The sequence below is a fragment of the Lepidochelys kempii genome, chromosome 6, assembly GCF_965140265.1.
Source record: "Lepidochelys kempii isolate rLepKem1 chromosome 6, rLepKem1.hap2, whole genome shotgun sequence".
In the NCBI taxonomy this organism is placed as follows: Eukaryota; Metazoa; Chordata; order Testudines; family Cheloniidae; genus Lepidochelys; species Lepidochelys kempii.
The window spans coordinates 100,616,734-100,643,213 of NC_133261.1; the positions used below are offsets into that span (position 1 = coordinate 100,616,734).

General features: G+C 44.4%; 1 protein-coding gene and 1 long non-coding RNA gene across 13 annotated transcripts in view; one reads left to right on the forward strand and one right to left on the reverse strand.

The window, feature by feature from the left end:
- LOC140913287 (uncharacterized) overlaps window positions 1-11,251 on the forward strand; it is a 33,693-nt gene extending 22,442 nt beyond the window's left edge. The window contains exons 2-3 of the long non-coding RNA XR_012159521.1: window positions 10,026-10,112; window positions 10,961-11,251. This is a non-coding gene — a long non-coding RNA (uncharacterized lncRNA). The remainder of the gene's footprint in view (window positions 1-10,025; window positions 10,113-10,960) is intronic.
- EML5 (EMAP like 5) overlaps window positions 1-26,480 on the reverse strand; it is a 294,529-nt gene that overhangs the window by 49,023 nt on the left and 219,026 nt on the right. For all 12 annotated transcript variants that reach the window (XM_073349378.1, XM_073349377.1, XM_073349376.1 and 9 more), the window contains exons 27-28: window positions 24,031-24,157; window positions 23,015-23,029 (exon numbers count right to left, since the gene is read on the reverse strand). In XM_073349378.1, coding sequence (XP_073205479.1) covers window positions 23,015-23,029; window positions 24,031-24,157 — 142 coding nt within the window. The remainder of the gene's footprint in view (window positions 1-23,014; window positions 23,030-24,030; window positions 24,158-26,480) is intronic.

Here is a 26,480-nt window from a genome sequence, read left to right on the forward strand (position 1 = left end):
TGAAAGAGCATGATCTGGGGTTTGAATTCCTGAGTGTAGTGATATGAAACTCAGGGGCTGGATCCTCCAGTCACCAGCTCAATACTTACACCAGATACAGGGAATAACCTGGAGTTTACAGCCAGCACAGATTTTCACCAAGGCTTTAACTGAAGCAGAATATGAAAGATATGAATCTGCCAGAGTGTGGCTTACCAGGGCCAGGACAGGTGGAGAAGCCTCAGGACTAGATCCCCATGGACACTGGAGAGACTGAACCAGAGAACTGCTGAACAGCTGTACATGCTGCTAAAGAGAACAGCTCAATGAGCAGGCAGGACGCTAGAGAAGTTGGTCTCCAGTGTGGAGAATGAGCAGGCCCCCTGGCATCAGACCCCTGAGAGGAGAGAATTGTGCTGTTTGCACAGGGAACAAAGGAGATGTCAGAACCATCTGGGGCTGAGGGAGTGCCAGATGGACAGGGAGAGGCTCCAAAGAGGGCTAAGGAGGCTGAAGTTGGAGCAGCAGAAATTCCTGCAGGAACAGCAGGTGAAAGAGGAAAATCCTGGGGATGGGAAGCACAAGGAGAGCAGTGGGGGGTCCAACAAGGGAGGAGAGGTGGAAGAAATACCTGCCAAAGCAAGACTTACCAGAAGTGGGATTGGCTTGAAGACCCCAGGTATAGGAGTCCCTGGGCCTTGTGGAGGCAGAGAAGAGGATGATGAACTGCATAAGCTGTGGAGCAGAGCTGCAAGCTGAGGCAGAGTCCTGATACCAGTAAGGCAGGGAGGCAGCATGATAGGCGTATGGGTGCTTCAATCAAGGAAGCCTCTTAGAGATTGAGGAGGGAAAGTCTGTGCCCTCTGGCCACCCCGTAAAACTGATATTTACAATGTCTGGTTGGATTGCCAACCCCAGTTGAGATCACCCCGCCCCCAGGGAGTGATCAGCCACAGAGCCTGGTGCCCTGCCTTCCACCCTCCCTTGGGTTTGAAGAAGAACAATCAAGTTTCTTTCCCTTCTTTGTCTCCTTTCTTCTTTTGTGTCCCTGAAAGACAGAGAAAGAGAGAATGAGAGGAAAAGGGCAGAAGAAAGGAGACAGCAGGAGCGCAGAGTTGAAGCCTCTATGTTTCCCAGTACAGAAGACAAAGAAAATTAAAGGGAGAAAGTTCTGGCTCAAGCTTATGTAGTTATGTGTGGGGTTTCAGAACTTTTTGCCTCCTTCCAGTAGGTGGCATCATAAAATGTTGTCTGTCCCTTAATCCACTGTTGTAGAATGGGAGAAGAGAGAAATGTATCACAGTTTTCAATTATAAAACAATTTGAGAAGACCATCTAGTATTTAAGTACAATATATAACTCCTTAGCCAAACAACTGATTGGCCTATTTGAATTTGTATGCTACTATACTATAGCATACAGTATGCAAAATAAATGACTTTTGGTCTCAAGAATAGTGTTAAACTTGATTAGTTTGTGCTTAACTGTCTGTCTTTCAAGATATTCAAACAATATAATTGTAAACCAATCTAAAAAAACCTTTAAATGCACTATATTGTTTCCCAGCAGTGGAAGCTGAGTGCAAGATAAGAGTAAAGGTATATGTACATATTTTTCATTCAAATATGTTTCAGGGTAACAATCTCGGCATTCGGAAGCAGGCATATGCCAGGCATGGTACAGAACATGGGAGTACATTTTCAAAACACTGTCCTAAGGATGCAAATCTAAAAAAACCCCACAGTTTTTCCAGGCTGATTTTTCATTTGGTGTGCAACTGTGTCACTATTTGCACATGCAATATATAGCGGACATGCATTTGCATGAGGAATATGGCTGCATGCTCAAAAACTGTGCGTACAAAAAGTGGGAGAGGCATGGGAAGCTTTTATAGGTTAATTTGCTCTTTGAACACATGTAAGGGAGTTAATACAGGAATTAAGTCCCTGTATCAAAGGGGAACAGACCCGTTCACATAGATAATTTGTTTTATGCATGAAAATTAGTCACTGTTACCACACATCTATATTTTAGTATTCTTTGTTAAAAGAGTATAGAAATGAAATAAATGTATTTATACTATACATAGTTTAAGAACAATTAATCTCCTTTCATCCCACTTGATGTGATTTCAACATTATTGATGCTGGTATGCACATATAGTTCTGCACAATGTTACAATTTGTCTCTCCCTAGGTTTCATTTTAAAGCTATTAACAGATCAAAGTATGGTCTTTTCTGATGTGCATTTCCTTCCATATCTCCCTTCTCTACCAGTGGAAGATGCCAACAAATCTTTTAGTTTTGAGTTTAGTGGTAAACGAGGCTGAAATGCCAGTGGTGGTATCTTTGTTTCTGTGTTAAAATGTAGATATTTTAATCACATTTTTCAGAGAGTAAATGCAGCTGTATGGACAGATGAAGAAATTCACCCTTGTGCTGAATGATACCACTTCCTACATTGAAGGACTCCAGTGGTGCTGGCCCTCTGTACAGGTTGAACCACACCCAGGGAAAAATGAGCTCCAAATAGTTTATGAACTTAAAGAGATTGAAGACATTTTTTTTTGTTTACATTTATTCTGGTTGGGATTTTCAAAACCACCTAAGCAATTTAAGTGTCTAATTTCCATTAAAAGTTAATAGCACCCTGAGGTATTTTTTAAAATCTTGCCTGCTGACAATAAGCAGTCAAACTGGGCACTCATACTAAGCCTTGTATGCACAGAGACAAGTGCCAATTTTGTGTGCACAACTGTAGAATTGTTAGTTATCTAGTATTTAACATTTTTATTTTAATACTGGTTAAACAGTGGATTCAATGCTTATAAAGGGTGCTAGACTGACATGGCAAATTCAGTCTCTATGACCATTTTTTCCTTGATCTCTCTACTGAGACTGCCAAAAAATGCTAAAGGAGTGCAAGTTATGGTGTTTTGTTTTTTTATAACATAGATAGCTGCCCACTAAGAACTGTAATGAACTCCATTCCTACCTCCTCTTATTTCACACTAATTTAGTATTTTTAAAATTTCACAAATTTAATGAACATGTGGACAATTTTATTGGTAAATACATCCCTAAATATAATGTAGAATATATTGAATAGAACTATAGCTGATGCTATATATGTAATTTAAGAACTGATAAGCAGCATAATGGTATTTTGAAGGTTGCTAGGTAAAGCACAGCATCCTATTAGACTCCAAAATAACATATGGGTTTTTAATGGTAATGAGAGGTGATGGTAAAATATGGACTAGACATCTTAGCAAAATAAAAGCATTACCTGGAACCTCTTTTCAGCAGCACATAAGAAAGAGAGAATAATTACTTATACAAGTTTGGCTCTCAGCAAAATATTTGAAGGGAAGAAAGAAAATCAACTTTTTAAAGTGCTTTTTTTAAAGAGCAGAAGAGAAATTGTGTCTATAATAAGGGGTTTATTCACCTCTCCATGGGTCATACACAACCACTGATTTTTGCACAAAACTACCACTGACTTAACTTAAAGTTCTGCACAACCAGTGGAGCGTGAATGTGATCCCGTAAGAATAACTCCCAATATAAGCAAGAAGAGGAAATGTGTGTGTACGTGGGTGTAGAGAGAAGTGAGGACCTCTGATGTATGATAAGCATTTAACAGAGTTGATAAGTACAACATCTGAATCATTCAATCTAAAAAATGACTTGACACTGGTAATTTCTCTAAATAAGGAGACAGATAGGATAGATTCAAGTCACTAATAAAAGCAGATGTAACACCTGTACAAAGTTACACAACAAAAGATATTAGATTATACTGGAATGCAATTGTCTCAGCTCACCAAACTGCAGGCATGTGGTACAGTCAATGATAAACTGTACAGTAATGTTTCCTAGTTATCCTCAGCATGCTGATAGGTTACTAATGATAAAGCCTGTTAATTTGTCAGAGAATAGGAATATGTATTTTATATGGTTGTATGATTTTTCTCAATAATGAATACATGAAACAGAACCCTACAACCAGAGTGCTTGGGTTTGCTCTGGTTACTGTTCAATAACTGCACTATGAATATGCACATTTTCCACTCTGGATAGCAACTATAATCTTTCTGCTCTGACTTGCTTTTGTTATAAGAATGTTCAAGCTGTTTGGCAAAGATGCTAGCTCAGTTATCACTCCTTGCAGATGAAATAGAAGTAAAGCAAAGAGGGTTATTAACCTGCTAAAGGAAAATAAAGTTGAAAAAATGCATTCAACTCCTTTCCATTTTCCCTCTCCTCCCAACTTAAGCCTCAGGTCAGCAAGGCTCTGGTTTTCAGAATATCTGTTTTTGCATTGTTTCTTTACAATGTGAACATTTCAGCCCCTCTCCCAATTCAATTTCTAAAAGTTCTTGAGTAGAGTTTCTAATCAACAGACTCAATGCTTCATTGTTTGTTCTGTTAGAGGGGCAAGTCACAGCTAGATCTCTATCACTAGAGTGCCAAATACATCTGGATATATTCCAGGAGCAGGTATGACCCAGCATCATTGACAGGCACTCTTCTCCTGGACTGGAATCAGGCATTCCTTTATGATTTTCCCCTGATTCTGTTGATCCAGAAGTTAATTAAGAAAGTCAGATGGGATGAAAGCAAAATGCTGTGGATAATCCTGGCCCAAGCCTGGAAGTTTTGGTTCTCAAATCCTCTGGAACTTGAAACCACAGTCTACTAGATTTCTGTCTCAGGATTGGGGCAAGATTCTCCATCCAGATTAAAATTCTCCGCAGGCTGACAGCTTGGCTTCTGGACTGATAGGAGCCCAAGTCAAGAGAGTATTTTTCTGAGGTCCAAAAGATCCTATTGTAAACCAAGAAGGCTTCAACTAGACACATTTACCCAGTGTAGTGGTACAATAGTTCCAAATCTGGACAGATCAACAGGGAGTAGATTTGAGATGGTCCTCTGTCATTTTTCTCTTTGAATACTCAGTACTTCTTTATCTACCGGAGTCCACATGGCTGCCACCTCAGATTTCTACACTCATGTGTGGGTTGGCAATCTGCTCATCATACAGTAACACATTTCTGAAAATGTTTTCCAAGTATTTTCTCTGGCACATGAATCAGATGTACCACAGTATCTCAATCTTGTTTTCATAAAGTGCTGTTTGAACCTTGTCAAACTGTTCTGTGTGCCATCTGTCTGTGAAAAGGGCATTGATTATAGCCACACCATGATCCCTTATTTAGGAAGATACAAGGTTGATGCTCCCTGCACTGTGTTCAATAAGAATAAGGTGCTCCTGTATCTTCACTCCAACTTCCTGTGTAAAGTGATCTTTGATTTCCATTTCAACTGGGACAGAAACCTGTGCATTTTCACCCTCCTCTGGTCTTATGCACATCCAGGGAGATAAGGATCCATATTTGAGATGTCCAGAAGGCCTTAAGTTATTATATATATAAGCCAAAATTATCTGCAAGTTCCCCTGACTTTTGAGGCATGTAATAAGACCAGGTTCAACCCATCTTGGTTTCCAGGCTGTCCAGATGGATCAGATTAGGTATACAACACTGTTATGACATGACAGATATTCAGCCACATGGAGATATCAGAGGACACTCAACTAAGTCTAAGGCAGCTTCTATGACATGTCTTTGCACTGTATCCATCACTGAAATACTCAGGGCTGTTGCTGGAACTCTATTTTTTCATCATCATTCCTTCAACTTGGTTTTGACATGTCAATCCCAATTTGAGAGAACAATCTTGTCATCATCTTTAACTAATACACCTCAAACCCACAGTGCTAGGATCAGCCTACCTTGCACAGTGAAGTATCTGTTGCCTCAGTTTCCCCCTTCTTGGGCTCATCAATAAATGCATATGAACTCATGCTCCAAGTAACACCCCCTTTTTGGAGTCTAATTTATTAACATCACATAACAGTTCAATGTCAAATCATATCTTCCAGACCTCTTCCCCAGGCTGTATGGTTCCTTCTCAAATCCAGCTCTTTTCCTGATGAGGCTTCGTCTCTTGCTCCCTGGCAAGTGTCTTCTGTCTCACTTATGCAGACGCCTTTCCTATATCTTTTCTTTGACCCTGAGTCTCTTCTCTGTCAGAACGTGCTTCTTCCACCTCTGGGCTGCCACCATATTACCCTTGGTAACTTGATTCTGCTGCAGGTCAGAGCCTTGAAACCAGGCATGGGAACATGCTTGTGCACCCAAAGCACTATGTTACACCCATCTCCTTTAAGGTCTCTATATCTTGATAATTTCCCAAGAGTAGGGATCCATATGAGCAATTCACAAAGAAAAAACAGTTACATACTATAACAACCCTCAGATGATTGCCCATGTGGAACCATACTTCCCATCTATCTTCTGGAGTTCTTTGGAGCCTCTAAAGAGATTCCTGAATTAGTAGAAGGAGTTGAATAGTGATTGGGGCCCCTCCACCTTTTATAACATCAAAACTCTATGCAAGAGAGAGAGGGAGGAAGAAGTAGCATTAATGGAACTGATTTTTAGATAATTCCAAGCTCATGGGCGGGAGCCATGCATCTCCTAACAGGGTACTCTCTCTATGGGAAAGCTTAGAGAACCACAGTTACGACAGTAAGTAATTTTTCTTTTCCTTCCCAAGGTATTTCCCTATTTTCACATCAAAAAATGGTTATCTACCTCTCGTAACTGTTGTTCTTCAAGATGTGTTGCTCATGTCCATTCCAAGTAGGTGTGTACATGCTGTATGCACAGTTGCTAGAAGGTTTTTCCCCTACTGGTACCCATTGGGACGGATCAGGTGCCCCTTGGAGTTGCATCTTTATGGCACCCCATAAAAGGCCCTGCTGACCTGCCGCCTCTTCATAGAATCATAGAATATCAGGGTTGGAAGGGACCTCAGGAGGTCATCTAGTCCAACCTCCTGCTCAAAGCAGGACCAAGACCCAATTTTTGCCCCAGATCCCAAATGACCCCCTCAAGGATTGAACTCACAACCCTGGGTTTAGCAGGCCAATGCTCAAACCACTGAGCTATCCCTCCCCCCTCTTCAGTTCCTTCTTGCCGGTTCACTCCGACAGAGGGGTAGGAGGTTGGGTCTTGGAATGGACATGAGCAATACATCTCGAAGAACAATTATTATGAGAGGTAGGTAAGAGGAGGTTACTCACCCTGTGGAGTAACTGATGTTCTTTGAGAGGAGTGTCCCTGTGAGTGCTCCACTTCAGGTCAAGGTGCGTCCCAGCACCTTCGATTGGAGATTTCTATAGCAGTACCCCTACAGGCTGCGCATGTGCAGTGCCTGCCTCACAAGCTATCTGTGTTTGAATAGCAGGTGCACAGCCCGGGCTCCTCAGTTCCTTCTCTACAACAGAGTGCGTTCCAGAATCCGAAGTAGAGGGGAGGAGGGTGGGTAGTAGAGCACCCACAGGGACATTCATCTAGAAGAACGTCAGTTACTGCACAGGGTGAGTAACCTCCTCTTCTTTGAGAGGGATGTCCCTGGGGGTGCTCTACTTCAGGTGACTGAAAAGCAGTATGGTTCTAGACTATTCTCAGTGGTGGAAGAGGACAGGACAAGGAGTAATGGTCTCAAGTTGCAGTGGGGGAGGTTTAGATTGGATATTAGGAAAAACTTTTTCACTAGGAGGGAGGTGAACAACTGGAATGCGTTGCCTAGGGAGGTGGTGGAATCTCCTTCCTTAGAAGTTTTAAGGTCAGGCTTGACAAAGCCTTGGCTGGGATGATTTAATTGGGTATGGGTCCTGCTTTTGAGCAGGGGGTTGGACTAGATGACCTCCTGAGGTCCCTTCCAACCCTGATATTCTATGATTCTATCCCTTAGGATGGTTGGGACTTCGGATCAGAAAGAAGGCTGCTGACAAGACAGCTCTACCCATCTTGGTGTCAGATGCTGCAGCGTGCAGGACAATGTAATGATTGACGAAGGTTAGGTTCGATGCCCTGGTAGCTGCCTTGTATATGTCAGAAACCGGAACATTACGGAGAAGGGCAATGGAAGTGGAGACAGCTCTAGTAGAGTGTGTCCTAATTGATGTAGGGGGTTGTATTTGCTTCAGTTGGTAACAGAGACGTATGCAGTCTGCAATCCATTTGGAGAGTCTCTGGGTAGAGATAGCTTTTCCCCTGTGATCCCTGAGTGGTAGAGACAAAAAGTTTGGGGGTTTTCCTAAACGGTTTTGTTCTATCCAGGTAAAAGGATAGTGCTCTGCACACATAAAGAGTGTGCATTGCTGTTTCAAAAGCATTAGCATGAGGTTTTGGGGAAAATGTTGGTAGGTGTATTGGCTCATTGAGGTGACAGGAAAAGTGTATCTTAGGCAGTAACTTTGGGTGTGTGCGGAGTGTGACCTTATCATGGAAGAACATGGCATACAGAGGTTCCGCCGTAAGTGCTCCCATTTCTCCTACTCATCTGGCAGATGTGATTGCTATCAGGAGACGGTCTTCATGGATAGGTGGAGAAGGGAGCAGGTAGCCATTGGCTCAAAGGGTTTATCCATCAGGGCCTTGAGGACTAGGTGGAGGGTCCAGGGCACAGCAGGAAGTTTTATGTCTGGATATAATGTTTGGATGCCCTTCAGGAACCTTTTGGTTACTGGATGGGCAAAGACCGTAGTGTTGTCGATCTTATGGTGAAATGTGGTGATTGCTGCGAGGTGGACCTATAGGCAACTCATGGAGAGACTTGATGTTTTAATGTCTAGCAGGTAATCCAGTATCAGTGGGAGTGGGGTGGAAACTGGGGAGATCTGTTTGGCAGTACACCAAGATGTGACCCTCTTCCATTTATGTAGGTAAGTAGTGCGCGTTGGGCGTGTCCTGCTGTGTAGTAGGACTGTCCGCACTTGTTCAGAACATGTTAACTCCTCATTAGAGAACCATTGATTAACCAGGCCCTCAGGTGGAGTCGTTGTACGGCGGGGTGAAATAGCTGGTCCCTGCGTTGAGATAGGAGGTTGCTGATGGGGGGGAAGGGGAATCTGTGGCTTGACCAAAATCCACATGAGGAAGAGATACCATGGTTGTCTGGGCCACGATGGGGCTATTAGAATGATGTTGGATTTGTCTGTTCTTATCTTTTGTATTATTCTGTTCAGCAGAGGTATTGGTGGAAACGCATACATGAGAAAGTCAGTCCATGGGAGCATGAAGGCGTCTCCTTGAGAGTGTTTTCCCAGGCTGGCTCTGGAGCTGAAAGTTGTTTATTGCCATGGCAAATAGATCCAGTTGGGGATATCTTCACATCTGGAAAATGGTGGATAGAACAGCGTCGTTGAGTTCCCACTCGTGCTGTATGGGGAAGGATCAACTGAGCTCATCTGCGGTGGTGTTCTGAGAACCGGGCAGGTATGAGGCGGAGATATGGATATTGTGTTGAAGGCACCAGTTCCATAGTTTTACCGCCTCTATGCAGAGGAATGGGACCAGGCTCCACACTGTCTGTTCACATAAAACATGCATGTGATGTTGTCGGTCATGATCCGAATTCTGCAGTTTTGGATAATGGGAAGGAAATGGAGGCAGGCATTGCATATGGCTCTGAGCTCTAGTAGATTTATGTGAAGCTTGGTTTCCGTAGAGGACCAGAGGCCCTGAGTGGTGAGGTGGCCCACGTGTGCTCCCTATCTTGTGAGGGATGGTCAGTGAAAGGGGTTCTTGTCAGAAGGGAATCCCGGCACAGAGGTTGACAGGAGAGGTCCACCACAGGAGTGAATCCTTGACTTTCGGAGGCATAGTTAGCAATTTGTTTAATCTGTGGATATTTGGTTTGTATACTGTGCCTAGCCACCTCTGAAGGCATTGCATGTACAGGTGGCCATTTGGGACCACGAATGTGGAAGCGGCCATGTGTCCTAACAGCTGCAGGGAATCTCGGACTGTAACGTGCAGGCTGGCATGTATCTGTATAATGAGGGTGTCCATTGTGTGGAATCTGTCCTGGGGAAGAGAGGCAAGACCTGTGGTGGAATTGAGGTGTGACCCGAAGAAGTCTATTTTTTGGGTAGGTCGTAAGGTAGATTTGTTTCTGTTTATTTGCAGACCCAGGGTGTAGAAGCAGTGCACGGTTGAAGAAGTTGCTCGGATCGCCTCCAAGTAAGTGGGGGACTTAAGGAGACAATCGTCCAGGTAAGGAAAAATTAGGACCCCTTTCTTTCTGAGACGTGCTATTACGACTGCTAGTACTTTTGAGAAGACATGTGGGGCGGTGGAAAGGCCAAAGGGCAGGACCCTATATTGATAGTGTTTCACTCCCATGGCAAATCTCAGAAAATGTCGATGGGCAGGGTGGATAGTGACATGGAAATATGCGTCTTGGAGGTCGAGGGTTGAAAACCAATCTCCCTGCTGCAGCATCGGAATTATTGTTGGCAAAGTAACCATCTGGAATTTCTGTTTCTTGACAAACTTGTTTAGACATCGAAGGTCGAGCATAGGGCACCATCCACCGTTTTTCTTTTCTATCAAGAAGTAGTGGGAGTAAAACCCGTTCCCTCTGTGTTGAGCTGGTACCCGCTCTATCGCTCCTAGTTGTATGAGGTGTTGTACCTCTTAACGGAGCAAATGTTCATGAGAGGGGACCCTGAAGAGGGACGGGGTGGGAGGGTGGGTGGAGGGGGACGGAGAGGAAGGAGATGGCATAACCCAATCTGAGTTTCCAGGACCCATCTGTCCATAGTGATGGCTTCCCAATTGGCAAGGAACGGGCATAGATGGTGTCCAAAAAAATGGATGGTTGAAATAGGCGCTGAAAAGGGTGGGAGGTTTTCTATACCCTCGACCAAGGCTTCAAATTTGTTCGTTTGAGTTAGGAGGGTGGGTTGCCATCTTTTGTGGAGGTCGACATTGTTGGGTTCTGGGTCTATGGCGCTGTTGTTGCTGCGTATCATATTGTCTGAAATGTTGATTTTGCACAAAAGCATGGTAGCATGGCCATTGGTATGGCTGATACTTGTACTGCCTCTTTTTTGTGGCAGGTGGCGGAATGCCTAAAGATCTCAGTGTGGCACGTGATTTTTTCATGGAATGGAGGACCTCATTGGTCGTAGAGGCGAAGAACTTGTCCCCATCGAAGGGGAGATCTTCGACAGTGCCCTGTATCTCCTTGGGAAAGGAGGAAGTAGTAAACCATGAGGCATGCCGTATGACAATGGCCGTGGCTGTGGATCTGGTGGCTGCATCTGCAGCATTGAGGGTGGTCTAAAAAGCTGTGTAGGAGATCAATTGGCCCTTGGACACCACCGCTTTGAATTGTCGTCATTTGTCTTCCAACACATCATCAATAAATTGCATTACTTTAGCATAACTTGTGTGGTCATATTTTGCAAAGAGCACCACATAATTCTCTACTCGAAATTACAAAGTGGAAAATGAATACACTTTGTGCTCAAAGGAGTCCAGTCTCTTGTTCTCCTTGTCAGATGGGGTAAATCGGAAAGGCTGGTGCTTATTTTTCTGGTTGGCCACCTTGACCACTAGCAAACTGGGTGATGGGTGAGTAAATAGAAACACAGAACCCTTCGACGGGACAAAATACTTGCGGTCCAGTCTCTTGCTAGTGGCGGTTATCGTGGCCGGGGTCTGCCAGATATTTTTAGCTGATTCCATGATGGCCCCATTAATTGGTAAGGCTATTTTGGATCAGGTGGTAGCTTGTAATATGTCAGTGAGTTCGTGGTGGGTTTCTGGTACCTCCTCCAGGGTAATCTTGAGCTCATTGGCTATTCTTTTAAATAATTCCTGAAAGTGAATGAACTCATCAGTAGTGGGAGGTGGTGGGGGCCTCCTATGGTGGTATCACTTTAGGATGGGGAGCGATGTCCCGTGCAGGTGGAGAGGCTACTTCAGGTCTTATCTGCTTATCAGTGTAAGAAAGCATTGGGGAGGGCCTGACAGCTTTTCTACAGGTGGCACGGTGAACATCCGACTGTGTTGTGGTGTAGTTCCATGGACCCCAGTGTGGCCATTGCCCAGGAAAAGGCATAGGTGGTCCCATCCAGGCATACGTGGCACTAAGATAGGAGGATCGTGGTTTAGTGCATCTCCCACTTGTAGGTAATCGAACCTGGGAGGAATACTGTGAGGAAAATATGTGGTTATTGTCCTCTTTCGCCTCCTCCTCTCCACTTGAGAGGCTTGGAGCAGTAGGGGAGTAATGCAGATAGGGTGCTGAAGATCCCGGTGATATATCGGTGCCGAGTAGTGGAGATTGAGCGGCACGTGACATTCTTAAGACCCCTGGAAGTAAAAACTGAGGTGATGCAGTGACTCCAGGTGCCGAATGATAAGGCAGGAGAGAGCGAGGGTTGAATGAAGTGGAGACGGTGCTGCTGCCGTTGGTGCAGGCAGGGTCTGAGGAGGCATCTGCTGCACTGAAGGTTGCACTGGGGGTGCATATTGTGCCTCAGGAGTAGGTGCCCCAGATGTGGGCACTGTTGGGCAGGCAGGTGACAAGAGGCAGCTTGGTGCCGGGAACGTTGGCTGCAGTGGGTGAGAAAGCGGTGCTGCAAGATCAAACGGTGGTGCTGCGGTCTCTGCTTGTGCTCTCAGCACTGTGACAGTTCTCGGCACTGTGCTGTCAAAGATTGCCGAGGGAGAGAGCTGTAGGAGGCGGGCAGCTGAAAACCCTGAGCCTCAGCTCCAGGAAGCTGAGCAGCCAACTCACAGTTGGTGCCTGAGGAGTTAAAAGTGCTGAGCCATGGAGTAGGAGTACTTGTGGCACCTTAGAGACTAACCAATTTATTAGAGCATAAGCTTTCGTGAGCTACAGCTCACTTCCTCAGATGCATATCGTGGAAACTGCAGCAGGCTTTATATATACACTGGTGAGGGGGAAGTCATTTGAGACTTCATTGCTGAGGAGCAGCCCTTGTAGGTAGGAAGGAGGGGGAGGAAGTTGAGGGGGAGGAAGTTAGCTGTTTCTTTGTTTTACCTTTCTCCCTTAAGGGTTTTAAAGAGCTTTGCTAGCCAGGGTCAGACACGGGTCTGAGTGAGTTTTCTAAGAGGAGCAGTTTCAGTCTTAGCTCCCTGTCCTTGCAGGTTCGCGCTTTGAGTTTATTACATTGGATGCATTTTTGGGGTACATGAGACTCCCCTGAATAGCGTACACACTGTGAATGACCATCCGAGATGGGGATGGCCTCACTGCAGGAGGCACATCTCTTGAAGCCAGGGGAGCCAGGCATCTCCGTAGACTACTTTTTTTTTTTTAAAATAACTCTAATAACTAAACTATTTTTCTTAAATAGTAACTCTATGACTAAACTATCTAAATTAAACTGAGAAACAGAACTATCTATGACTAAATCTGAGAGGGCTGCTGAACTCCGTCTCTAGCAGGGGACGGTAGAGAAGGAACTGAGGAGAGGAGCCTGGGCCATGCACGTGCTATTCAAACACTGACAGCTCATGAGGCAGGCACTGCACATGCACAACCCGCAGGGGTACTGCTGTTGAAATCTCCAATCGAAGGCGCTGGGATGCACCTTGACCTGAAGTGGAGCACCACAGACACATCTGTCAAAGAAGAACTGTTTTTTCTTCTTTGAGTGCTTGCTCATGTCAATTCCAAGAATGTGACTCCCAAGCTGTACCTTGGAGGTGGGGTCATAGTTCATGGATTAGTTGATTGAAGCACCGCTCTGCTGAATCATCCCTGGCATGCTGGGTAATGGCAAAGTGAGAAGTAAAGGTGGGGACTGATGATCATCTCACCACCCTGCATGTCTCCTGGATCAGGACCTGGGCCAGAAATGTCATTGAGGAGGCCTGTGCTGTTGTAGAGTGTACCTCCAGTGCAGGGGCAGGTATCTTTGCTAAATCATAACATGCCCAGATATGGGATGAGGTCCACAATGAGATACTTTGGGAAGACACTGGGGGGGCCCTTCACCCTGTCTGCTACTGTGACAAACAGCTGGTTTGATTTTTGAAATGGCTTCATCCATTTGATATAAAACCAGTGCCCCGCAAATGTCCACAGAGTGGAGTCTTTGCTTCCAACTGTTAGCGTGTGGCTTAGGGTAGAAGACTGGGAGAAAACTATCCTGATTGCCATGAAACAGAGACAACCTTTGGAAGAAAGGCTGAGCGAGGCCAAAGCTTCACCTTACCCTTATAAAAGATGGTATACGGGAGTTCGGATGTTAGGGCCTTGAGCTCAGACACCTTCCTAGCTGAGATTATTGCCATCAGAAATGCCACCTTCCGTGACAGAGTAATAAGCATGTTGCTAGGGACTCGAAGGAGGCCTCCATTAGCCTTGAAAGAACCAGATTAATGTCCCAGGCAGGGATCGGTTGCTGAACTTGAGCGTATAACCTGTCAAGTCCTTTAAGAAAACCCGCAACCATCAGGTCAGCAAAGACTGATTGGTCTGTCACTCCTGGATGGAAAGCCAAAATGGCAGCCAGGTGAACTTTTATTGATGACACTGACAGGCCTTGCTGCTTTAAGTGTAGGAGACAGTCAAAGATGAAGGGTCTTGATGACTGCATCAGGGAGGTATACTGTGGAGCACACATGAAAAAAAATTAGTAGGTACTTAGCACCCACTGGCAGCCAGTTTACCCTCTCCCCCCCGCCCACCGGCAGCCCTGCCGATCAACTCCTCCCCCTCCCTCCCAGCCCCTCCTGCCCACCTCAATCAGCTGCTTTGTGGCATGCAGGAAACTCTAGGAGGAAGGGGGAGGAGTGGGACAGGGCACGGCATGCTCAGGGGAGGAGGCAGAACTGGATGGGAAGAGGTGGGGACTTGGGAGAAGAGATCTTTCATCAGCTCACAGCAGTAGCGAATGCAGGCCGTGATCCAGGATGAGATTCGCTGAGCAGACACTGGGTAACCTTTCATCCTGTCTGCCACTGCCACAAACAACTGTGTCCATTTGCGGAATGGCTTGGTTCTATCTATGTAGAATGCCAGCTTTCTCCTGACGTCCAAGGTGTGAAGTCTGCACTCCTCATCTGACGCATGAGGCTTCGGACAGAAGACTGGTAAGCATATGTCCTGGTCAATATGAAACTGGGAGACGACCTTGAGAAGAAACGTCAGGTGCAGGTGCAGCTGGACCTTGTCCCTGAAGAAGACCGTATAGGGCGGATCCAAGGTGAGTGCCCTAATCTCAGATACCCTGCAGGCCAAGGTTATAGCGACCAGGAAGGAAACCTTCCAGGAGAGCAGCAGGAGGGAGCAGATAGCCAAAGGCTCAAAGGGGGATCCCATGAGCCTGGACAGCAGGAGGTTCAAATCCCAGGAAGGGACAGGATCCTGGATGTGTGGCTAGAGGCGCTCCAGACTCTTTAAAAATCTCACCGTCATAAGATGGGCAAAGAGAGACCTGCCCTGGAGCATGGAATACAACACTGAGATGGCTGCCAGGTGGACCTTGATGGAAGAGAGGGACAACCCTTGAAGCTTGAGATGCAGCAAGTAGTCCAAGACATCCTGCAGAGAGGCCTGCTTGGTCTGAAGGTGCCCCTCCAAAGCCCAGAATGCGAACCATCTTCACTTTGCTAGGTAGGTTGCCCTGGTTGAGGGTTTTCTGCTGCCCAGCAAAACCTGCTGAACATGGGCCGAGCACGCCTGTTCTTCCGTGCTCAGTCACGCAGGAGCCAAGCCGTCAGATGCAGTGCCACCAGGTTCAGATGCAGCAGGTTGCTGTGGGTTCTGCGACAGCAGGTCCAGGTGAAGAGGCAGGGGAAGAGGGGCAGCTGCCAAAAGGTCCAACAGCATGCCGAACCAGTGCTGATGGGGCCATGCGGGGGCCATAAGGATAATTCTTGCTCTGTCCTGCTTGACTTTCACCAGGACCCTGTGGATTAATGGCACCAATGGAAAGGCATACGTGAGCGCCCCCAACAAAGGGATGAGGAAGGCGGGTCCGAAAGGGAACCTCTGTCCAGACCTTGGATGGAACAGAATTCGTGGAACTTCCTGTTCTGTCTAGATGCAAACAGATCCACCTGGGGAGTTTCCCACCTTTGGAAGATTATGTCAACCACCTCCAGATGGAGAAACCATTCATGGTGAGACGAGAAGGTCCTGCTGAGGCAATCTGCCAGGACGTTCCTGGAGCCCAGTAGGTGGGCCGCGACCAGATGAATGGCATAGCGCACACAAAAGTCCCAAAGGCTGAGCGTCTCCTGACAAAGGGTCGAGGATTTGGCACCTCCCTGCCTGTTTATGTAATACATCACGGCTGTATTACCCATAAGGACCTGCACTACGTTGCATCTCACATGCGGCAAGAACGCCTGGCAGGCCAGGTGGACTGCCCTGAGCTGCCTCACATTGATATGGAGGCCTGCATCTCTTGTGAAAGTCCAGCTGTTTGAAGCCAGGAGCTACGTCTCATCACCACCATGGACGCTATCACCCTGGCTTTCGAGTCTACTGCATCCCAGGCCATTGGGAGTGCACACTGGGCCGTTGTGGTACCCTCCTACACCAGAGCGTCAAACTCTTGAGCCACTGGCCAAGGAAGGGACTCTGAACTTATGGAGGGAGTCCCATAAGTTAAAGGTATAACGGCCCAAGAGGGCCTGATTTTTCACCACCCGAAACTGTAAACTGGTGGTAGAATAAATTTTTCTTCCAAATAAGTCCAGTCGTTTGGCCTCTTTGTTGTTTGGGGTTGAACTGCAGTGCCCCTGCTTCTCTTTTTCATTGGCTGCTGAGACCATCAGCGAGCCAGGGGGAGGGTGGGTAAGAGATATTCAAAACTTTTGGCTGGGACAAAGTACTTCTTTTCATCCCATTTTGAGGTGGGAGGGATGAAGAAGAATGTTTGCCAGATGGCCTTGGCAATTTTGAGAACCCCGTCATGCACCGGTAGTGCAACACGGGTTGGGATAGAAGCCAACAGGACACTGAATAAAGTGCCTGTCTGCTCGGCCATCTCCTCCACCTCGAGGCCCAAGTTCTCGGCCACCCACCAGAGCAAGGCCTGGTGGTCCTTAAAATCATCAGGCAGGCTGGCTGTGGAGGGTCCTGCAACCACCTCGCCCGGGGATGAAGATGATGATTCTCCCACCTGAGGGGGGCTCTGGTCCTCCTCTTCTGCCAGGGAGGGTGGCTTAGGGGAAGGCACAGCCTCTTGAGTCTTGGCTTCCGGGCATGTCTCCGGTACCAGGCTCAGTGCTCTGAAGCAGCAGCTGATGAAGGGGGCATAGCCATAACTGGAACTCCCCACGCATGCCAACAAGGCTAATGCATGGGCAATTCACCCGGCTGCCACTGTCCCGGCACCATCAATGCTGGCTCGGTAGCCCATTCTTGCTGCTGAGGTCTAGGCGATGGGCTGAAGCAACCCTCGGTTCCAGAGGAACCCCCTTCTGGAGACCACGGATCGGCTGTAGATGCCTGAGTCTGCCTTGAGACTACCGATAACCGTGACCGGTGCCCTGCATGGAGGGACTGGTACCTACTGCGTGGAGACCAGGGTCGGTGACGGGGGACCAGAGGCAGGTAGCATCAGTGATCGGGATCAGCAACAAGACAATGATCTGCTGGATGGTGGTCAGTGCTGGTAGAAGGGGGACTGGCGCCTTCCACTCAGCGAACCGCATCAGGACGATGGTGATCATGACTGTGATGCCGGCAACTGATGGCGAGTATCTGCTGACCTGGATGGAGGCTCCAGCGTCCATCAGCACGGAGGTGGAGAGCATGTCATCACCTCAGGGGATCTGTGGTGCTCCACTGCTCCCTGGGAAGCCTTTTCAGCTGGCTTGCCTTCTTGGGGAGCTTTTGCTGAAGCTTGTGGCACCTGCTGTGCTAGCAGCACGGGCAGAGGCCTGTGTTCCTTCGACGCCTGGGGCACATGTGTTGGCGTCGGTGCTTTCAAGGAAGACAGTCCAGTACTGCTCGCAGCAGTTGGAGGAGGGCTTTTTACTGGGCTAACGGCCCCAACTGGTGAAGGCCGACTATGGGGATCCGGGATAAGCGGACGGCCCAATGCAGTTCTTTTGCCCACTGCCACCTGGTTTTTCCTCACCAGCACTGGGGAGCTGTGTTTTTGCACTTTTTTTTTTTTGGTACCAGTTTTAGGGAGTGGTTCTGGGTGGAGCCTGATGCTGGGGTGCACTCTTCACCAATGCCAAGGTGCTCGGCTGCCAGACAGAGGGCAGACTCCATAAGGAGAGCCTGGAGTTGAATATCCCACTCTTTCTGCGCGCAGGGCCAAAAGTTCTTAAAGATATGGCACTTGTCTTTGATGTGTGCCTCCCACAAGCACTTGAGACAACTGCCATGAGGGTTACTAACAGCCATAGGCCTGTTACAGTCTGTGCAGGGCTTGAAACCCAGAGATCGGGCCATGTCCTACAGGGGGCAAAGTCCCTGCTGGGACCTTTACTACTAACAACTAAGCTATTAACAGGTACTTAACACTAACTACTAAGAATAACTATATACAAGGCCTTAAGGCACAAAGTCCAAGATGACAAAACTGCTGGCCCTTGCCAAGCAAGGAAAGGTGCTCTGACTGAACACCATATGGGCGTGGTGAAGGAAGAAGGAACTGAAATGGAGTAGGAACAGCAGTGCCTGATATCCAAGCGCATGAGCGTGGCACTCAAGGGGGCGCCACGGCAAGCATTATGGATACCGCTAAGGCAAAAATCTCTGATGAACGCACATGTGGGTGCATACACATCTACAATGCAATCGACATGAGCAAGCACTTGAAGAAGAATTAATGTTTGTGAGGTGATCACATATGCCCTTCACCACTATAGCATAAATACCTAATTAAAGACAGACAAAAGGGGCATCACCACTGGGAGACTACACGGTCTCCAAAGTAGGGACAACCAGACAGAATCCTGGGAATTGCCATCCATGAAAGATCAGAAGTATCTTCAGAACCCAGACCTTCAATGATTGATGTACCCTCTATATCCATAGCAATGTTTCTTTTTCCTCTGCAATGGAACTAAGTTCCCTGGTGCAGATCCCATCTGGGATCAGCTTCTGTTTGCTCTTTTGCTTGACAGCAGGAGGAGAGTAAACAGACTTCACTAAACATGGGGCCCAGTACTGGGAGGAAAATTCAGCACTCACAGGAGATGGTTTAGCTGGAGATTTCCCCAGTGCTGAGACACAGTGAGGAACTCTCACAAATAGCAGTATGCAGTTCATGGCTGAGAGGAGAGATCATCTAAATCCCTAGCACTAAGGATACCCCACCATCAGACACAGACAATGGTGCTGACCACATCATCTGATCAACCTCAGAACTGGTCCCACAGTGTTTGCCAGCCTGAAGCTTGATAATAGAGGCTGGCCCCAGCGTCAATAGTTGGACAGGAAGGAACTGAAGCTACTGAGGACCACACTTCTCTTACAACCTCAGCTCCTAACATTCTGAGCTATGTGGGAGTGCTGATACAGTCCTAACAAACACTACTTTTCCGGAAGATTCACAGTTCTTAGTGGGGTCGGGTAATGCCTTCAACAATAGGCCACCTTGTAGAAAAATATTTATTACTGGGGACGACACATGACTCAGGGAAAAAAAAAACCTCTACTTGACTTACATATTTCATGTTGAATTTTCAGGGTTGTCTGGTACCTTTTTACTTATAAACTGAGAGACAATCATGGAACCTAAGGAAGCCACTCTTAAAGAGTCACTACAGAGAAATACACATTGGCCACAATTTTCAAAAATGGCTAATGATTTTGGATGTCCAACTTGAGACACCTTAAAGGGGCCTAATTTTCAGGTGGATAAATGCTCAATACTTTCTGAAAATCAGGCCCCTTAAAGGGATCTCAGTTTGGGCATCCAAAAATGGAGGCACCCAAAATCACTAATCACTTTTGAAATTTTTGGCCTTAAATTTCAAGAAAATAACACTGCTTTTTTATAGCACTTTAACCAGTATGATTCGTGCATACTGCTCATTGCATTATACAAACTGGGGAATTCTCCCTTGATTTCACACTTCCATTCTTATGATGAGCTGTTCTATAACCTTCCTAAAATCCCAAACTTTCTCTCTTACGAAAACATGTCCAGTCAAATATTACAAAAAAAACCCCAACAATGCAGATGAAAAGAGAGAAACATTTAGAAAAGGTTTTTAATTAAAAATGGTTTCCCAATCTTTTGTGATCCATCAAATATATAAAAATGCCACACAGAAAAAATAGGTAAATAATGCACACACCTTAGAAGACATAAATCATTCAAATGTCACATGTGAGTGTTGCCTTACAGACCATAACATTTTATCATTCTAAATAATGGATACAATAAACATACCAATACAGACTATAAGTCATAGCTATGTGAAAACACTCTGTTTCACAAGAGAATAACATGACTTGATTAGAAATGGGTCCAAACCAAAACCCTGCATCCAATTTCTCCCTAAATTTTCTGGAAATTCAGATCTGTATTCACATTTTGCAACTGACCTCTAACTCTGTATAGGCTGAACTAAACCCGAGTTCTAACACCCACATATTCTGTAAAAAATCTTCAGGTCAGAAATGTAAGGTTTTGGTCCATTTCTACTTTTAATATCAACCTTCAGAGCACTTTAGGCTGACACAGTCAAAGAGATCAAAAGGAGTTAATCACACAACTTCCACCAACTTTCAACAGGACCTGGGAACTCCCTTAAGATTTCAGACTTTATAGGCTGATAGTATGTAAATGAACTTTACCCAACTGCAGGATCATTTTTATCTCATATCACTATTCAAGTAATAGGGAGTTTGTTACTTTGAATTCAGGAATAAGAAATAAGAAATTCTCCACTTCCATTTTTGAGTATTTCAAAACCGCCTTTTCATTGGAAATGCCTATTTGGGCATCTACTATATCCAAATAAGGAGTTTCCAGTGAAAATGAAGGGTCACATGCTTTCCTTATATAAAACTGCATAGTAAGAGAATACTTACCTTATAAGTTTATCAACTCTTGGAAAACCAAAATTCACATTTCCTTGTCATGCTGTTGCATAAGTAACATTGTGAAGGAGGTAAGGGGTGGTACCCAAAGTTACACAAAGCCAAAGCCAAAGACACACAGGAATTAATAGCAAAGACCCCAAAGGTTCCAAGCCAGATACATTTGTGGCTCTTGGCGCCACATTTTTCCTTCCCATCCCAGAACAAAAGAATAGATGGTACAGTTGTTGTGTTGCCATTGTCTCCCCTGCCTGATATTGGCATGAGTGGCCAGTAACGTCTCTTCTGGGGGTCAGTTGATAGCATGAGTTAATGCTGCTCAGAGCAGCTGCGCCTTCCAATTTTTCTGGACCCATTTCCATTGAGACACAAGCCATATAAAGCAGCTGTTCCACCAGACCATTCCACTTTTTCCCTGTCTTGCTCTCCTGCAATGGGAGTTATACAGCAGGACTGTAGGCAATTATGCCATGAGGTTGGAGCATAGCATGTGGCCAGCCACCTCTTCCATACACCTTTAAACCCCTTTTCTTTCTAGTTTTTGTCCTTTTGTTCCCTTGCACTGCTGGGGAACAAATAGTCCCAAATACTGAAAGCTTCAAAAACATCTGTAGAATCATCTTCCTTTCAATATTAAATTCCTATACAAGATTGTCAGCACAAGCAGTAGAAAAGTCACCACAAAGTTGCAAAAATCCTGTTTACTGTGTAGGGGAAAACAGAGGAACTGTTCCCCAAAGGTGAAATAAAACGGTTAAGCCAAAACATTATTAATTATGCAGGTAAAACAAAATTATATTACTTATATCTACTAAATTTAAGGAGCACAACATAGGAAAAATGATGCATAAGACCACAAAGAAAATGCAGGCATAGTTACCATCACAAACATCTTGATTATTGCACTTGATGTCATAATACCTACATCACAGATGTACATAGTCTTATACCTCCATTACCAGGCAATATTCATTTCTCTCTATCCTATATAAAATTTTAATCTTGCTGCCCTATGTATTAAAAAGGTTAAGATAACTTCTAAAATATAATATCTTGTTTACACACAAGTTTTGAAATATCTACATATTAAATGGGGGACATCCTCCCCTCAGAAGCACAACTTTACTTCAGTACATCTCTGCAGTCCTATGAGTATATTTAGTCAAAGATGGTGTAAAAACAAGAAATATTTTTACAAGTGATATTTTAAACTTTTTTGTAATACTTAGGCAGATGTATCAAGTTTACTCATAGCACAGACCCCGTTGTTTGATGTATATTATATACTCAACTGAAATGTAAGTGAACAAATGGAAAATGTCAAAGGAACAATCTTCATTAACTCCTTATACAAAAAGACTGCACTGTAAACCCCTTGAATCGGGATGTATACTATATACTTTCTGAGCACTATCACAGCAATGAGCAGTTATGGTCTGCTTTCTTTCTGATATGTTCTGGAGTTCAGTGAGAAATACTGGCTTTCCCTTCATAAGAATACTCAGCAACAAGAACAAAATAGTGTTAATGGGAATAGTGTACTAAGAGACAATGCAGCTCTCTCCTGCAATACGGCAGAGGAGCCCTTAGCAATGGAAGCGCTATGCTTCCACTGTGCAAGTGGGGGCCAGGTAGGCATGCAAGGGGTTCAACCTCCTCATGTGCAGTGTGGATCCCGGTTTCACTCAAAGGGTGGGAGCGGACAGACATGGGTTGCGTGTGGCCAGAATACATAAATACAGCATGGATTCTACATCTCTCTCGCTCACAGAGGTTTGCATCGAAAGGACCATGGAGGTTACACTTCAGCCATTGGACTGAAGTAACCTCAGAACTGTTCTTCAACCAGGAGGAAGAGGGAAGACGTGTCCTCCTGACTCCATGCTTTTCTACCTCATGCCCAGCCTAGCTACTCACACTCTGTATCTAGCTCTTTATTTGTCCTCTAATCCCTTCGCTGCCCAGTAACAATCTGCATTTTAATAAACAGTATATTGCATAATGCACCTTATTTTAAGCATTCATTGCTGTATCAATGTACAACTCTACTTTTCAAAGTTTTGTAATAAGAACACTTTATCCTGGATTATTATAAAGATAACAAACTTACCTTACTACCCCTTGCCTTCACAGGAAGCAAAAAGGGGAAAATGAAGAAAGAGAAAATAAAAATTAGTATATATTTAAGCAGATTTTTTTAAAATTTTTGAACAGAACAGAATTGCAGTAATATTATAGCAGAAATCTGGGCTAAAAAATAAAAAATGAATGCAGTGGATCAAATTCTGTCTCCATTACTCCTCCAGCCTCCCTAATTAGAAGGTTTTGGTCCTAACCTTTTAGGCCTTGATCCAATGTCCACTGAAGTCACGAGAATCTTTACACTGACTTCATTGGGGGCTGGACTTTGCTTACAATGCTGTAAAACTTATTGCATTTGTACTTTTGACAAGGGATCCAAATTAAGTTTGCATGGATAATCTTAATTATGGCATATCCTTATTTTTGAGTGCTTGAATTCAACTTTTATGTATATTAAGTATAGTTTTTCTGTATGTAAGTTCCTAAGTGTTTAAAAAAGCAAACTGAAAAAAAAAATCCATCATGTGGATTCTTCTAACCCCCAACTCTCCACACATACATATCATCAGCTAGGTTGGGACGTTTAGATCCATAGTCCGAATCCAGACCATTACCACTTTCATTCAGGGAGTAATTGATAGTAGTTGCAGCTGTTATCCTCTAGCTGGACCAACCACTAGAGACTAATATGGCATACACCCATAACAATAGGTATCACTACCACTTTTTGCCTATAATAAGTATTTTATAGGGTTCAAAACAGGACATGATATTAACAAAACACAGACAAATGAACATATTATCCAAGAAATTATTCAAATGTTATCATTTACACAGGTCATTTATGCATTTTTTTAATTCCCTCCATTTATAAAAATGGAGGCATGATCTAGATGTAAATAATTGTCTGGTAATCAAAAATGTTTCAAAAGCAGTACTGATTTAAAATGTGTTAGCTCTCTATGCATTTAATGCATCAATGTAATTATGTTTTATTATAAATGCTACTTTTTTAGCTACATATAACTCCAGTTTAGAAATTACCTTTCATCTAGTGATGGCTCCTTTTGTTGCAGATGAGGCTTAATTCCAAACATTGGTCTGATGTTTGTTGATAAGGCTTTAATGGTGTAATTAATTTCATTCTCTCGTGTCACATCACTGTCATAACCTAATAAAATCAATATAGTAAATAGGACTAAGAAGTAGGAAGTGAAAAATAATAAATAATTATTTTATTTCTGTAGCATCCCTTCTGGGATGGCACTGGGAAATCAAATAAAAAGTAATACAGTATACAAGTAATTAAATACCACCTTCTTAGACAGACAAGGTAGTTGAGGTAATATCATTTATTGGACCAACTTCTGTTGGTGAGAGAGACAAGATTTTGAGCTTACACAGAGCTCTTCTTGTCTCTCTAATATCCTGGAACATAGAAGGATTTCAAAGGGCAGTAATTTCTATCACCATAGGGCAGCAATGGGCAACCTGCCATGGGGTCTTCCATGCCAAACCTGCAATTGTCTGCTACTTACGCAGCAAATAAAGATGTAAAACTAAATTACTTAGATTATGTATAGTTATTTCTATTCTGCCTTTTTAAATGTTTTTGAACAGCTATTCCCTTAAACTTGTAAACGTATGGTCAACTTGATATCAAGTTCAAATAAAGGGCATGTCATGGGAGAAGCTTGACTGGGAAGATTATCCCTATGGCTTAGTTAGCAGCTGTATGAACTGCTATAAAGAAAGTCCTTGTAACATCATGATTTCTTAGGCAGGCAGAGAGATATCGGAAATGTCTGAATTTTTCTCTTGCACTTATAGTCTGTGAATGATTGCTCTTTGCTGTAGTTTCTTTGTAACTGTAGTCTCAAGCATTTTCAAGATGACAATATGGCAGAGCTCCCCAAACTGTTGGGTGTGCCCCTGTGGGGGGGGCGCGGAGGAATGTTTGGGGGGAGTGGCTGGGGCCCGGGCCAGCTTTCACAGGAGGGAAGGGGGAGGGAGCACCACCCAGCTTTGCTCCTTGCCCCACCCCCTTCCCTACATCTGTGTCCCCACCTTCCGGAGCCATGGCCCCACTCCCAGCCCTGGCTCCCGGGGGCGGGGAAAGGATGTGGCTAGGAGTAAGGGGGGGCAAGAGGTAAAAAGTTTGGGGACCACTGTACTATAGTTAGTTTAGATATCTATCTCACCAGAAAAATAACAGAAAAATAAAAAGTGGTGGGCCAGTTCCTGTACAACTTACTAAAGTGAAATGTCAATTTAAGTGAATTGGACCCAGATTTTTTATGAAGTCTCATTTTACACACATCCACAGACACCCCTCAGAATTCTTTGGTGTTATCAGATCAAGACTTGTCACACATTTTAAAAATCACAGGTCCCATAGAATAGTAGTTTAGTTGTTGACGTATGTGTCACATTGGCAAAGGTTATGTTTAAAATTATACCTTTTTGACATTTTAATATTATATTGTTTACGTTTTGTGCTGTTTTGTGCATGTATTTTAACTGTTGGTTCAGTGCCTAGAGCCCCTATGATCAACTTTAGAAATAAAATAATGATGCCAAGATTAATTACTTTTTTGGATTGGAGCAAACATAATAGTTTGCTATACAAATTGTTCTCCAAATTCTTGAGCCTGGGGTTCCCTACGATCTGATTCGTGCCTATCAAACACATATTAACTGCAACCAAAATAGTGTCTCTCTCACCTCCAAACTTGCTGAGTCTGATCGAAATGCTTAGGCTCTGGCTGTGTTTTTTCTCTGTATATATGTAGACAGCTGCAAAATAGCCAAAGTCTTCTGAGCAGCCTACAAAATGGTGACAGATTTGCAACACAGAAACTAAGACCTGTTTAAGAAGCAGGGGAGGAGTTCAGGAGAATCCTCCCCAATTAATGTTTTAAAATGCCTATTTGGTGTGATCTGATTTATTCCAATGCCAACAAAGTTAAATTGCCTTCAGAAGAATCTAACATTTAGGGATAAAAAAGCCAAATCTGGCAGGGATAGTTTAGAAGTATCTGAAGATTGTGATTCATTCTCTTCAATGTAACAGAGGCAAGCAAAACTCATTTGGGAGCACAGAGGAGGTACTGACAACCTTGAGAAAATCTTGAGCACCCCTGCCCGAGAACGAACTCCTGAGCTATGATTTGAATAGGAACCCTTTATAACCCACGCATTCCGTATTGCAGAAAGAACTGATATTTAGTTCTATAAAATGTGATTAAATGTTGTTACTCCTGTTCATTTTAGAATTGTATGATAAGGTGGCCCATAATACTAACATGAGCATATTTCAGACTAGTACACTTAGATACAACAGACAAGGGCTTTTTACAAAACCTCAAGACAAGCAGATTCATTCATGATGTAGATTTCAACAGATATACAAATCCTTTTCTTCACAATTTTTAAAATAAATGGTGTTTAAACATGAACTTTATTTTGCTGACTTCTTTAATATAATTATGTAT